Source organism: Aulostomus chinensis, chromosome 12 (genome assembly GCF_037954235.1).
Source record: "Aulostomus chinensis isolate RoL2024-O1b breed Wild chromosome 12, RoL_Achi_v1.0, whole genome shotgun sequence".
Classification (NCBI taxonomy): domain Eukaryota; kingdom Metazoa; phylum Chordata; class Actinopteri; order Syngnathiformes; family Aulostomidae; genus Aulostomus; species Aulostomus chinensis.
Genome location: NC_141331.1, coordinates 8,867,823 through 8,882,797, shown reverse-complemented (window position 1 = coordinate 8,882,797; position 14,975 = coordinate 8,867,823). Strand labels below are relative to the sequence as shown.

The window sequence follows — 14,975 nt, the reverse complement described above, 5'->3', positions numbered from 1 at the left end:
TGGAAACTTTGGGAGCTTTGTGTGATTCCATCTGGTTATTATCCCTCTGTCGGTCTTTATTTATCTCCCTCCACCAGGCCTACACACACTGAGATACAAACACACATGCAAGGTTTGTATTAGTGTTTTGTACCTTCCCTCCCCCCCAAATAATTGTTTTTTAAGCTTTTTTACACTGAGATGAACTGAACTATTGTTGACCTTCAGACTCTGTCTCTTAGTGCCATCCAGTGGTTGCTTGGTACTATTAACCATAAGCAGTCAGACATCTTTAGTTGTTGTTTTTTTTTACTAAAAGTATATGGTAGTTGTTCTTCATCGTTCTGATATTAATATATTAAGCCATATTTATCCAGGATCTAAACAGGGGAAGCTTTTTTTCTCTCGTCACAGCTGTAGACAGCAGTTATGAGGACGTTCCCAGCTCCATCCTGTAGATGGCAGCAGTGTACAAGAAACCCACGCTGGGGCCAGTGGTCTCTCTCTCTCTCTCTCTCTCTCTCTCTCTCTCTCTCTCTCTCTCCATCCCCTCATTTGAAATCCCTGCTTGATGCTCATGGTGAGGTATCAAAGCTCATCTCAGGCCTTAATAGGCCTTTAATAACTTGAGAAAAGTCTTCTTTCTGTCTCATCCTTGCTTCTCACTTGACATGTTTGGCCTCATTTTAACTCACGACCGGTCTGTAATTTGCAGTGTAAGCTATCCAATTTACAGAACCTTCACAAGGGCACGCGCTAACCTTTTTTTTTTTTTTTTTTTTGGAAAAAAAAAAACAAAAACTTGTAGGCTTCAAAGCAAGTATGTGATGACTACCGGCCAAAACATACGCTTTTTTTTTTTGCAGATGAATAAAGGAACGCTGGATTTTTGTTATTGTGATCATCTCCAGTGGCAGATTTAAAAAAAAAGAGAGAGACAGAGAGAAAGAGCGAGAGAGAGAAAGGAAAGAAATATGGTCCCTACAGTGACACACTGGTGTGTAAAGAGCTGACTGTATCTGAGCTACAGAGAAATTTATGCTCCGGGCACTGATATGACTGATAATAATGTTTAAAGTCTGGTGTCGCTTCAGCGAAGCAACAAACATCTGAACTCTTGCCCCGCAGTTCCTTTCTCATTCGAAAAGGAGGAGAGAGAAAAAAAAATGATGCATTACTCTCGCTCTAAAACTGATGCGGTGGGTTTGGGGTTTTAAGCAATTCCATCATAACCCACAGCAGAATCAGCCCTCTTTGCTCTGCGGACAGTGCACATTCATCAGCGAGCTCTGCAGTGAGATGCAACTCAACGCTAGTCAACATTTCCCCTAATGGGAAACAATTACACAGTCAGTGGCTTCTTCGGTGACTTCTGATGAGCCTCATTCACTGAGGAAATGGCCACGTAATCATGTGTGTGTAATGGGCTAACGCTGCTCATTGCTCACCGAGTCACGCTGATGCACAACTTGTCAGAGTTGAGTCTTTAGTCACCATATGACTTTGATGATGAGAGGGAAAGTGCGAGCACACACGCGGAGACGTATGGCCGCCCGACCTCGACGGTCTAGGATGTTGTCGGGTTTTTTTGGGGGGGTTGTTGTTGTTTTTTTCTGAATACGCATCCACAAAGGCGTCGCCCACAAAGTCTTATCGTCCCCGTTGCTTGCTCATTCTCAGGAGAGGTGTGTAAATTACTCTGGGAAATAGGCATTGTTTATGATGCCTCCCCAGCTGGACAGCTGGAAACATGTCAGAAACACCCAAATCTCCATCTCTGCCATGCAGGCATCCCACAACTGTCATTTTCACAGAAACTCATTTAGCCGTTCTAAAACTAAGCGTTCATGTACACTGATAGTAGCAGGTGCCTTCAAGTTTAAATCAGTGTGTTCAGAGCTGAACAATATATGTCCAAATTTTATCGAAGTCGCCATATGGCCAAGCGTCCTATCCAAATGGCGTGAGGAGCAAAATGTGCCCGAATATCATTTTAAATGAAGAATTGCGTTGCTGAGGAGATATTCCAGCCTGTAAATGGTATTCTACAGGTTTAAACCATAACCTCGCTTTGATAAAAAAAAAAAAAACACTGAAAAGTCACATTATAATTTCATGTTAATGTTTTTAAAATAAAATCAGGACAGTGACACAAAAAAAAAGATCATTCCCTCTAATGTTGTGGCAATAATTGCACTTTTCAATTTCTTTAAACCATATTTATAATTTGAACATGCATATTTTTTTTCCTGCATGATCACTATTAAGCCAAATCTAATCTCACAAGTTAGATTCCCTTGATATATTTGCATATGTTTTAGTTGTTGCAAAAATAAACAAACTTTCTTTTTTTTTTTCTAATTAAATGTTCGTTACAGTAAGGCTTCATTAGCAGAGAAATCAAAGTTAAAACTAATGCCGCACAATCCTGGAGGAAATAATCCTGCCACTGTAGCTGCCAAGAACAACGCTGTCAACAACAGCCAGCTTTTTTCTTCATTCTTATTTTAATTTTTATAATTGAATAAAATTTGTATAAACACACTACCCATCAGTCCCTACCATTCCCACTGATCTGCATTCTGAATTATTCCATGAAATACTAATCTGCCGACGTGAATCGCTAAGCTCCCATCTTCCTGATCTACCCAGGAGAATTCACACTGGTTTGTTGTACAAATATTGTCATTTAGACTCCATTACACAACATCTCCCAGTTTGCATGACAATTACTGATCTTGCATATATCACGGTGATTATGCGTACAAAGCTGATGCAAATCGCAAGCAAGAGTGTCACTTTTCACGGTGGAGGCTTGCTTGGATCGCAGCCCACAGCGGGGTTCAAGGTTTGGCTGTTTCAATTTTTTATCTGTCAACGTGTCAAATGATGTGTCATCTCTGTTTATCTATCCCCTCTCTTGTTTGAGACAGAAGAGACGGAACCCCCGCAAAGCAGCCGGGGCCAGGCTCTTTCTCTCCGTTCACCCCGAAGCACTGTGCTGATCAGCTGTCTCCGCTGTTCACAGACATTTTCAACACCTCACTGAAGACACGCCACATAGCAGCAGCCTCCTTAAGATCACGACAACAATCCACGAGACTTTATATCTAGGGATCTGTTGCTCTGACGTCCGTGGCTGTGAGTCATTGGAACATCTGATGCACTCCTGGACCCCAACCCCCCACCCCTCACCCCCTGCAGTTTGCACTCTGCTCCTCTCCCCATACACCAGCAGCTGCAGTCATCAGTTTGTTGAGCTCCTGAAGTTCCTGGATGACCCTCATGGGGCTCGTCTCTGGTGGGGAGGAGTCTACCTACAGGTGAGAGAGTGACAGCTTGGTGTCCTAGAGCAAACACACCTAAGGAACAACCCTGCCGCACTAACCCCCACCATCACCCTGAGAGGCTAGTCGGCAGGACCTCAAATACTGGTGCACAGCAGAGGCAACACTTCCTGCGGCGTTGGAGGAAGTTCATCCTGAGAGTCTATGATGGCGCACTTCTCCACTGCCATTATTGAGTCCATCCTCACCTTTTCCATCACCATCTGGTGCGCTGCAGCCACTGCCAAGGACAAGGGCAGCGTATCATTCGCTCTGCTGAGAAGGTGATTGGGTACAATCTGTCATCCCTCCAGGACCTGCAAGCCTCAGGGTCCTGGAGGGATGACAGAAATTGTGGCCGACCCAACACTGGACACAAACTATTTGGAAAAACTCCCCTCCGGCAGGAAGTTGCGGTCAGTCAAGACCAAAACCGAAAGTCTCAAAGAATAATAATTTTCTCCCATCTTCTGCTGGCGTTAACGCCCGGTGGCTGTAACGTTGGGGATCTGAGTGCAGTGTTGACTTTGGAGACTTTCAGATAAGTGGTTCTCATATTTGTGTTTTTTGTTGTTAGTGCTTTCAGTGTCCCTGATAACTTTCAGGGCTGCTTTTACCATAAAGGTCAGAATACAGGTGTGCTCTGAATTTCTTGGGCAACTGGTTTGACTACAGTGCTACTGAGGAAAATCTGGCTATGCAAGACAAATGGAGCTGTAAACAACTGCTAACCTGCTCTGGATGCTCCTGGGAGACTAGCAGCCCTCTATTCACTACGGTGTCAGCTTAAGTCAGAATACAGGTGCATGTTAATGATGCACAAGACAGGTGAAATTAGGGTTAGTATGGAGTTCAGTTGTTTGTCCTGGGCGCTGTGTTGTTGCCATCAACTATACCACTTTGTTTTATTACAAAGCAGGTGATGAAAAAAACCTCAAGCTTTCCTTCGAACTCAATATCAGCTGGTTTCAAACAGGCCAGTTGAAACCAGACTGAAAGAGACTCATCATGTTTGTACTCCCAAAGAGACTCTTTTCTCATCTTTTATTTTCTTACCTTTTGAACATGAAACGCCATCTCCTCATGATTTTTTTAACTATCCGACACTTGTGTGAATATGAATTCTTGAACTCTAGCCAAAACATGCTTATTGAGGTCACAGCCTTTCACCATTCTACCAGAGTCACTTATTCACTTGTTGTACTGGACTTTCAAGTTTTGGGCTCTTATGTTTGTATTATCGTAGAAACTGTAGTTTTGATCTTTGTGTCTTTACTTGTTTTCTTGTTTTTTCCTGAACTGGGTTTCGATCAGATCTTGAGTCAGTTCCTGTTTATTTTGAAATCTACTTCCCTTCTTCGTATTCCTTTATTCGTCTGTTTCCCGCCTATTTTGGAGGGACCTGTCACCTGTTTCTTGTCAGTTAATCAATCTTCGTCAGCCCCACCCCTGCTTCTCAGCCAATCAGCTCCTTGCCAGCCCTCACTGTGTCATTAGCTGAGGTTATAGTTCAGTTCAGTTTCTGCAATAATAAAGATCACATTCGCATGCCCTTGTTGTACATCACGTGTACGCGAAGAAGGAGGGAAAATTCAAAAGCAGGAAAAGAAAAAGTCATCGTGGGTAATAAACTTTTATCGTTGTTTTTGGAGTTTACTAGGTTTAATAGGTACATGCATACCTATTGATTCGGTATTCCATCAATGCATAGAAACGCCGTGGCTTTGAATTCTCCGAGGTTTCCTGATAGTCTTTTACCTCTTCAGTTACCTTCCTCAGCCTACTTCAGCACTATCTTTTCAACGAAGCATTTTGTTTTGACACTTACAAATGCGTCTACCTTTTTGCAGCCGTGGCAACAAAGAAATGGCAATAAATTATGTTTTCTGAAAGACGTATTCATCTTCTTTCTCTTGTGTTGTTTTGAAAAAAAGATTACACCGAGAAGCATGAAAGCGGACCTGCAAGGCTATCTGGCATCGTTGGGTCTCCTCTGTAGATCCATACAACTTAATCGTTGCATTTGTCCTGCTACAAAAAAAAAAAAAAAAGACCACTTAGTGCAGAGTCCTGCCTTGAGACTTGTTTTTTTTTAAGTGGAAATCCCTCTATTAATGTACTGTTTGGAGGACATTGCCAACCCCTGTGGAGGTCAGCGAGGCCATTGACTGCCTTTTGAATAGATGATTTTTTTCATTTTAAACGTAACCATGTGACCCCCTCCCCCCCAAAAAAACCCAATCTGTTCCACAAGTTCTTCTCACTTGAAGTTGTTTCTAGTCTAACAAGACATGCCAGAGGAACTGTTCTTACATTAAAACAGGAATATCTGTCAAAAAGAAAAAAATTTAAAAAGACTAAATGTCCCATCACTAAAACTTCCCTCAGCTTTGCGGCTTGCTGCCGGGACGGTTTATCAAATAGAGGTTTTATCTAAGTGTAAGGGAGAGGTGTTGTGCCAAAAGGAGAGATTGCCTTAAGTTACTCAGCACCAGCAGTGCAAAACAATGTACCGCATGATAAAAAATGACTTCATAACTCTCACATTGTGTGTTTGGTATCATTACCAGGCACAATAGCCTCGGGAGCGCCCCGGCTTTTATTGGTGTGCCTCTTGCAGCAGTAAAGTCTCATCCATTAAACAAATCAGGGGGGTTACGTATTAGATTAGCTGTACAGCCGTAACCGGGGAATGCCTAGAAGAACACATGAAACCTTGTTTCATTCCCCTCTCATAATCCCTCAGAATAAATTACCTAATTGACAACATTAGTGCGATACTGTCAGAAGGCACCTGGCGTGCGTGTGTAATGAAAATACACAACATCACTAAATTGCATTTTGGTATTAAAAATGATAAACGGCAGCCATTTGGGGCGTATTGAGAGTGAGGCCTCTCTCCGGAGCATGCTGCCAGATCTCATTTTTCCATATTACTTAATAAATTTGTGGTGTCAGTGATATTAAAAGCTCATTTCTGCTGAGGAATATTTAAAAAAAAAAAAGCGTCTGTGAGATAGGAAGCCAATGTCACACAGAGAGTCAGGAAGTAGTTGGTGGCAGCTTGGATTGCTCCCCCTTCCTAGCCCCCCCACTGTGTCACACTGCTGGTCCTTTGACCTATGAGGTGACAAACGGACTGCCTCCCACTGGTGAAGGGTCAATACTGCAGAGGAGGTTCAAGAAATGCCCCTCACAGTTCAATGCACTATTCATTCTGCAAATAAAAAAAAAGAGAGAGAAAAGAAAAGAACAGAGCCTTTTGACTTTCTTCAAAGTGAAAACTGTGCGCATGAAATTTTTCTTAAGGTATAGTTGATTTGGGAAAGTTTAGGAAAGCACCAGGCCAGGCAGTGGGTGTGTGTAGGCAAGCAGTATGCCTCCCTCTGAGAAGCAAACAAAGGCCTTGAATGATCTCTCGGGAGGAATGACCTGCTTATAGCAGAGGAAGAAGCACAAGACGAAGTAGATTATCGCTCTGGCATCATACTTTGATGTATTAGAAAACCGACAGGAAGGTAACCTGCATCCTGCAGTCATATTAGAGCTAACAACCTCTTTTAGAAGATTTCAAATACATCACATTTGTCCCTTAAAACACCCCATAATTATAAAACTTACTTCAAGTTAGGATCTGCTAAAATTCAATGTAGCTCAACTTCAGGCAGATAACCTTCATTCTCCAAATTTAAAGGTAAAACAGACTTGTTTTGAGCTGTTTTTATACTTTAAACCAGTTAAAAAGGGAGATGATTCACTGCCCTTTAAGAAGGCTATATCTTCTTCATGTGTGTGTGTTTGAGTTTGTGTGGGTGTGCGTGACAGAGAGGCATAGGTAAGAATACCATCAGAGTGTATGATCTATGTCCAGATGTGTGGACATATTGTAACTCCAGGTGGCGTTCACCCCTCTCCCAAAGTGCAGAAGGAAGCAGCACCTGGTTCAGAAAGTAACAACCTTTTGTCTATGATCTGTTGCTGCAAAGTCACTGCTTTTAACCCGGCGGTATCCAGCCGACACAATGATATCACTTTGTGAATGTTCTTTTTGACTTTTGTGTCACTTATCCCGAGCCACACCAGAGGAAGTGATTACACAGGAAATTGAGGGATATTGCTCTCAGCTGCAATGTTCTCTGATAAGTGTGGAAAAAATGAAGTTTCCAGGGTTATGATGTCCACAGCGAAAAAAACAAAAAAGAAAAGAAAAAAAACCAAAAAGAATTCCACTTGGTTGCCCCTTCGTATTTGTGATAAAGAGAAGCAACTTTAAATGTGAATTTTTAATTAATAAGTCAGTTCAAATAACACCTGGGTGTGATAAGGTTACACGTTTGAGGGCGCATGACGAAAATAGTGACACCATTGACGCTCCCTTGACGGGTGCAGTATTCAATCAACAAATAACTAGATTTGAAAAGCCTGGAAAAGCCACAGACTGAATTCTGTTGAACCCAATACACCTTTCAATCCCTCTCCCAGAATTTGTCTCCTCCGTGTTTAGTGTGACAGGTGCAACGGAGCCGGCGCACAAAATCGGGAGTGTGGGGGTGGGAAGGGGGGGGGGGGAATCGGGGTTACACCAATGGCAGCGCTTGTGGACTTGCGGCTGGCGGGCCGCTGCGTGATTGTTGGGTACCTGTACCAATCACAGCATCTGGAGGAGGAGTTAAAACGCTCGGAGGTGTGTCTGAAAAATACGAGTCTATAGCCGCATACTGTATCCAAGTCGAGGAGTAATGGCATGAATTCTGCTTTATTCTGTTTAGACAAGCTTTACAGCGCGCGCTCTGGAAACCGCCACTCGCCTACTTCTCCTTCCACGTCAGTTATAAATTAAGCCCGCAGGCACCGTGAGATTTAACCGGAGAACAGTCGGACAAACTTAGTCCAAAGCGACTAAAGTCCCGAAACTCAGCCGCTGAAAACAGGCTTCGAGCGAAATTATCCTTTCTGGTTGTTTCAAAGAAGGATACGCAGCTGGACATGTGAATTTAACGGAGATAACTGCCAAGCACAACGATGAAACCAACGGCTGCCCTGTGTTGCATCGACTTTCTCCTGACTTGCGTCTTGTTTGGGTCGAGCTCCTCACAATCAGGTGAGTGTCAACGCCATCCCCGCGCTTCCCGGTGCGCAGTTTTGTGCATCGGTGCGCACGGAGCTCAGTGGCTTAACAAGCTACCAGGCACAGTAGAGTTGATGCTTTTACGCGCCTAAGAAAGAAGGATATTCAGGCGTGTTAGATCCAGTGCGCACCTTCTGCTGTCGTTTTTTTTTTTTTTTTTTAGCCTAAATCTCCACAGCACCAACATTCACCTGAAGAGAGAGAGAGAGGGAAAAAAAGGGCTGACGCACAGCGATAGAGACGGTCCAAACTGACGGCTCGTTGTAGCCAAATCTTTTTGAGATGAGCTGCGTGAATCAGCCTGCGACTCATACTGTTTTCATGGTGCACGGAACGGATGGCACTGTTGAATTTAGAGGGGAGAAAAGAAAGCTTTTCGTGGCCAGCACACGTGTCTTCTATACACAATGTGGACGAGCCAGAATGAACACAGCAGGCTGCCGTCGTCTTGTCTTCGCTCCTGTGGGTAGAGAGGCTGCGTGTTTCACAAAGTTAATTCTTGACTCAGTTTGTTTCTTCCCCTCCAAAAGAAAAAATATAAACGAGTATGATAGTAATAAACCAAACCCCGCCACAGCTCTCGGTGAAATATTGGTTTGTATAATCCAGGTTTTATTAAACAGCTCTACGCTCTGCAAGCGTTTCATTCCAAGGGCACCAATTTGATCAAATTAGCCTACTTTACATGGTCCTGCAGGGACTCCAGTCACAGCCGTCCACACTGATGGGTGCTGATGAACACAGGCGTCCACATGCATTCTGCAAACGGGATAAAAAGTCAAAGCGGATTACTGTGAAATTGCATTATTCTTCATCGTATCGCGACTCCCTCCGGGGGCTCATGTGCATTTGTAGCTCAGGAGACTCACACATTCATTCTCACACTGGCGGTGGCAGTGCAGTCTGCACAATGCAGCAGCGCTCTTTACACAACGGGAAGTATAGGTGTGTGTGTGTGTGTGAGAGAGAGAGAGAGAGAGAGAGAGAGGCTGATGGGAGTGAAATGAGATTAAACAAACAAAAACCCACACGCAGAAATAATAAAAAAAAGTATAACCACAGGAACATTGATTTTATTTTATTCTTCAAGCTAGAAAATAAAAAACCTGCACTGAGCAAATGTGAAATAATTCTACCTGCATCGGTTTAATGTAAATTCCGGTATATTTTTAGGTCATTTTTGTTGTCTTTAATAAGTGCAGATTTCATTTGGCATGTTTGTTGTTCTCTTGCTGCTTCTTAATCTTAATCTCAAAACAAACTGTCTTCTTTAAGATTATTAAAGAAGCAAGTTTACTACTTTTGACTCTGTGTATATTTCAGTTTGATCTTGTAACCAGTAAATGTGCACAGTTTAACCCACAGGTCAACACAATCCAGCCTACTGTTGATAAGTGCTCAGTAAAGATCGGTACTGAGAAGAAATGGGCCTTGATCAATGAGAAATGAAACGCATTCTATTGGATTTGACTTAAATTAGAGCAAATCTAAAAAACAACAAAAAAAGTGGATTTGTCTGCCCTCTCACCTGTGATTCACCCGTCTGCCTGATGCGCTCGTCTCCAGCCAGAACATGACGGTTCACTTTCTAACAGTCTAGACCTTCTGCTGGTAGTGTTCCAATTCTTATGTTTGTTTTTTTCTTTTTTCATTTTACGCTGGGAAGAACCAACGACACAGAATGAGCAGATTATGTAAATATCACTGAGTAAACACTGATTAATTTTGGTCTCTCAGAAGGAAGATGTGGAAGCCAAACTAATGCCTGTGTGTGTGTGTGTGTGTGTGTGTGTGTGTGTGCGCGCGTGTGTGTGTGACTTACGACCAGATCATTGGGGACGGCGTGAACATCCCTTGTCCTGAATTTGTATAACACTGATTTTAGGCCAGTGGTCAGGGTTGGAGTCAGACACGTCTGTAAATACACCCAAAAGTGACTTAATTGCGTGTGTGTGTGTGTGTGTGTGTGTGTGTGTTGTCAGCATGTAGCTTGACTGGTTGTCCTGCTCGTGAGGGTGGCAAGAAGGAGAGGGATTGTGAATGTGATAATTAGGAAAGAAACACACAAGCAGCACCTGCTCGATTCGGTTTTTCTTTTTGTCCCCCCCCCCCCCCCCCCCCCACAAGGTTCTTTTTATTCCATCCTCCCTTTAGGGAGTAAATGTATTTCATATTCCACTGTTGACTGAAGATGGGTTTTATTAAACGTTTCCTCAGGAAGTAAATAAATCAGAGCGTTTTTCAAGACAGACGCATGTTGGAAAAGCTTATGAAGATTGTAGTTTACATTCCAAGAATGATCCTAGACAGTGAATTAAAGGAGGAGAATCACCAAAACTTGAAGGTGTTTTTTTTAGTTTGGAGTTGTTGTTGTTTTTTTTTTAAGTGTGGATGAGCAAGAAGCAGAGTTCCTGCTCTGCACTCCTCTCTTCATTTGAGTGCAATTAAATGCTGGAGTTGGGAATTGCAAATAGCTGCCGCTTTTGAACCATATGGCCCCATTCAAGAGCTCTTTCTCTGCCAATGAATATTCATATATTTTGTGCGCGGGAGTATAGTCGACAGTTCTAACTGTAACTCTGCGTGTGTGTGTGTGTGTGTGTGTGTGTGTGTATTCCTACTTGCTCTTTTAATTAGAGTCGTCAGTGAAATGTGGGTAAACTGCATCCTTAAATGATCCTGTTTCACTGCTCTCTGCCACTTCCTCTTTTTCTTAATTCAGCATTAACTAGGAGTGAGTTTTATTTGTAAGGGTTCAAATGGTGGCATTTCAAGTGCTGAGTTAAATGGGAATTGAAGTTCTTGTGTGAAGTTGTTTACAAGGGGTCAAATGAGGCGGAGAGGAGACGCAAGGATTCGTTCCTCCTCTTTCGCAAGCTTGCAATACTGAAGAATGACACATCTTGTACATTAAGTCCAGTATTTCTTTTTATTTCTATTTTCTTCCCTGTTTTGGGGGAGGGGGGTGGCGGCGATTGTCACATTTACAAGCCCACACAGCTTCACTTGGTCACAAAGACCTTTTACTGTCATATCTGTGCCTGCTGTTGCCTGTTTGAGGAGCTTTGACCCTCTACGGCCAGGCTTTTTATTAGAAGAAAGGCGGTCTTTGAGTAGGTGGTGACCCACTTGTATTTGTCTGGAAAAAGGAATGTCAACCTCCGACAAGATCTCATGGGATTGTGTATAAATAGCAGACCACTTCTAGTGACATTTCGTGTGCCATGTCTACACATTAAAATCTTTTTCTTCTGTCAGCTAACTCAGTTTAATCCCCCTAGACTTCTCCTGGGAAGAGAGAGCACGTCCTTATTTTGTCATGTTTTGGTGTCCAGGCAACAGGTAGGTTCTGGTTCGTCATACCGCATCGCGCGTTTACGGCAATGGCACATTCATGGTTACGTTGTGTAGCAGTTGGCGCACAATTCTCAACGTGAAACTGGCAGGCGGTAACTGTGCTGTCGCGTGTTTCAAACGTTAGGTGTTTGGAGACAAGACTGCTCGAAATGACAACTATGACATCACATGATACAACTTAACTTGAGAAATCCGTACCATTTGATTAGAGCTTTAACTTCTGTGTACTTCTCCGTCTAAAATTTCAGTTGTTATTATCGAATAATGAAATTCAATTTGAAGAGATCTTTTTAATCTGTGAAATTAATGACGGTTTCTGTTATATGCGCTTCATTGTTCGATTGAAAGCTTTTTTCTCCCGTCTGGATTAGAGAGAACTCAAAAGTGCCTAGCAATCAACTATGGTCAACTTTATATTGTTGTATCTGATCATTAAAAAAAAAAAAAAAAAAAAAAGTTTAGAAGAAGCCTTGACAGCAATATTTAATGTAATTTTAACACTTTCTTACTTCTGTCTCTCTTTCTCCCTCTCCTGCATTTCCTGCGTTGTCAAAACTAAAAAAATTCAAGTTTAAACAAACTTGTTTTCTATTGACTTTTCTAACAAAATAGTTCTGACAGCCAAACCACAAAAAACAAACCAACAGTAGAACAAGACATTTACTTTAGAGGAGAAATGTCTTTCTTTCTCCGAGGGATTTCACCTTTAAGTTGGATAAAGAATACAGAATCGGTGAAATCTCGCCTGTGGTTTCATACTGAGAGTAGTCGAGACATTAAAAATCCCCATAAATCACAACAATTAACAGCCAACCAGCAAATCACGTAGGAACCTCTGGTATCAATAATGTAGCACCCAAGATGCATCCCCGAGAATCCCAAATGAAAAATCACTCCTGTAGAAGACACTAAGTGTGCTGTAGCCTTGTGAGTCTATGGCCTCTAATGCTGTTTTTGTTTTTAATCTTCTACAACATTACTGTAATATTCTTTAATTACTACCACAGGGACTTATATGTTTTATATTTGTATCATACCCCCCCCCCCCCTCCCTCCCCACCCCTTCCCCCAAAAACAAATGGATTCAATTACCATTCTGTTCTCCGTTAGATAACGCACACAGACCCAATTGGGAAGATAGTTTTCCAGTGTTGACTTGTTGATGGCTTCATAACCAGTCGGTGTCTGCAGCCAGCAGAGAAGATTGGATCATATCCTATGTGACCTTTCCAAGCGCTACATCCTCGTTTGTTACACGCGGTTATAAAAGCCAAATACATGTGTATGCGTGAACATGGATCAATGTCTGCGATTGTCCTTCTTTTTTTGTCCCCCTGTGCATGTTTGTCTATGAAATACTAAATAGGTGTCCGTACGTTAAAGAAAATAGTTTTGATAAGGTTTGTGGAAGATGGATTTTTTTTTTTTTTTATTGTTCATTTCTTTTTATTGTTAATTTCACTCCTTCTAGTTTCCTCTGTCATTTTGGGGTGGTCTCTTTTTGCTTGGGTTAAGTTGGGTGAAGATTTTGTGGGTAAAAAGGAAGGAAGAAAGAGACATAAGTAGAAATACTGAGCTTCTGTGCTACACGGGGGCTGATCGCTGAATACCCGTTGACCAAACTGTCATTAACAACGTATCGCAATAAACACTCGCACACATAAACAAAGTCCTGCTTGATATCCTTGAAATTTACCACAGCTAGTTCAGACAGATTGGGGACTTTTAGTTTCAGGAGCAGGAAAATCAATCCGCTGTGTTTTAATTAGGCTGGTAAATGTGTGTTTCAGGCCCCGAGGAATAGCTTACAACATGAAAAACAATACAATTCTCAGGGCCTCTGTTACCATTTGGTTTTAAGTGGGTTGTAATAGAGTAAACACAAACAATTCCCCAAGAAAAGATGCCAAATGGTGCATTTGGGCTCAGTGCAGACATCTGTCACTCAGAACAGTTCCACTGAGACTGCATCGCCATTCCTGCCAGGTTCAAGTCAGGTTAAATGCATGGTTATTTGTATAAAATGAGATTTCATTCATCGTTTTAGAAGACTCACGCGAAAATGTTGGGTTTAATCTATTTAACCTTGAGTCAAGTGAAACGGGGACTAAGGAAAAGGTAAACAAAGTTGAGTTACACTACCAAATGCAAAGTTTATAGTAGGGATGACACCATTTTTTTGGGCCTTTATCCACATTTTATCTGCCTTATCAGACAAGATTCCTTAATCAGTTTCCCAAAAATCACCTTGCGTGGTGGCGGTGCCTTCAAAATAAAAGCAAAGAAGCTTTACTATTATTGGTTTTTTTATTCAGAGCTGTGTTTAGAGCCTTAATCTGAAAAACTCTGACTGGAAGTCCAGTACTTTTTGGTACCTCAGTCTTTCTTGTGCTCTCTACTGCACATTTACTTTATTTTTTTTAATAGATTTTACTCCCCAGTGCTGCGTGCAATACTCTTCCTACTCATTTCCCCCCCTGTACTCTCCCAACACAAACTATGTAAACTGTCTAAACTTTGTAAGCTGAAGTCCTTCAAGACAACCGACACTTAACAGTTCTGGCAGACACTTTGCACAGTATAAATATCTCAGAGTACAACCCAGTAGCGGTGACAAATGAACGTAACAGACAGCAGCCAATTGACAAGGCAGTGGTTTATCATCAGTGATATAATCACTGTAAGTATAAGGTTTCACATCATGCTTGTCAGGTACAGCACATGCTAGTAGACTTGAGGTTTATGCAGGCTACCACGGTTACACGTCTCCAACCAGCAAGCAGGTTGTCAGGAAGTACCGTGATGATTCAGCGCAGCGCCACACGTCTGAAACGTACCGCGCACATAGAACAGGACGTCTGAACCAGAAAGTGTGTTCTGTGTGTAGGAAGAAGATAATATCAGCTGTCTGAATATGACGTGTAACTCCCCTGCTGGTTTCCTTTGTGTGAGTGAGAGTGTAATGCATCTGCCGCATGTCCTGGATTAACCTGTGTTGTCTGACTACAGGAGACTCGGTCAGACAGCCGTCGTCTGACCTGGATTATTTGTTTGAAGATCTGATGGGACTCAAATGAACCGCTGCTCGGTGTGAACGGCTGCAGATGCACCGTTTACCCTCATACAAGCTTCACTCCGGGCGATCACTTGAGGCAAATCCAGACCTGTGAAAGCTTCACTCTTGC

The 14,975-nt window shown here is 42.4% G+C and overlaps 1 protein-coding gene across 3 annotated transcripts in view; it reads left to right on the top strand.

Annotated features, from left to right (window-relative positions):
• The first annotated feature begins 8,026 nt into the window (after positions 1-8,026).
• Positions 8,027-14,975, top strand: part of erbb4b (erb-b2 receptor tyrosine kinase 4b) — a 275,547-nt gene continuing 268,598 nt past the window's right edge. For all 3 annotated transcript variants that reach the window (XM_086219925.1, XM_086219926.1, XM_086219924.1), the window contains exon 1: positions 8,027-8,406. In XM_086219925.1, coding sequence (XP_086076051.1) covers positions 8,328-8,406 — 79 coding nt within the window. In that variant the 5' untranslated portion in view covers positions 8,027-8,327. The remainder of the gene's footprint in view (positions 8,407-14,975) is intronic.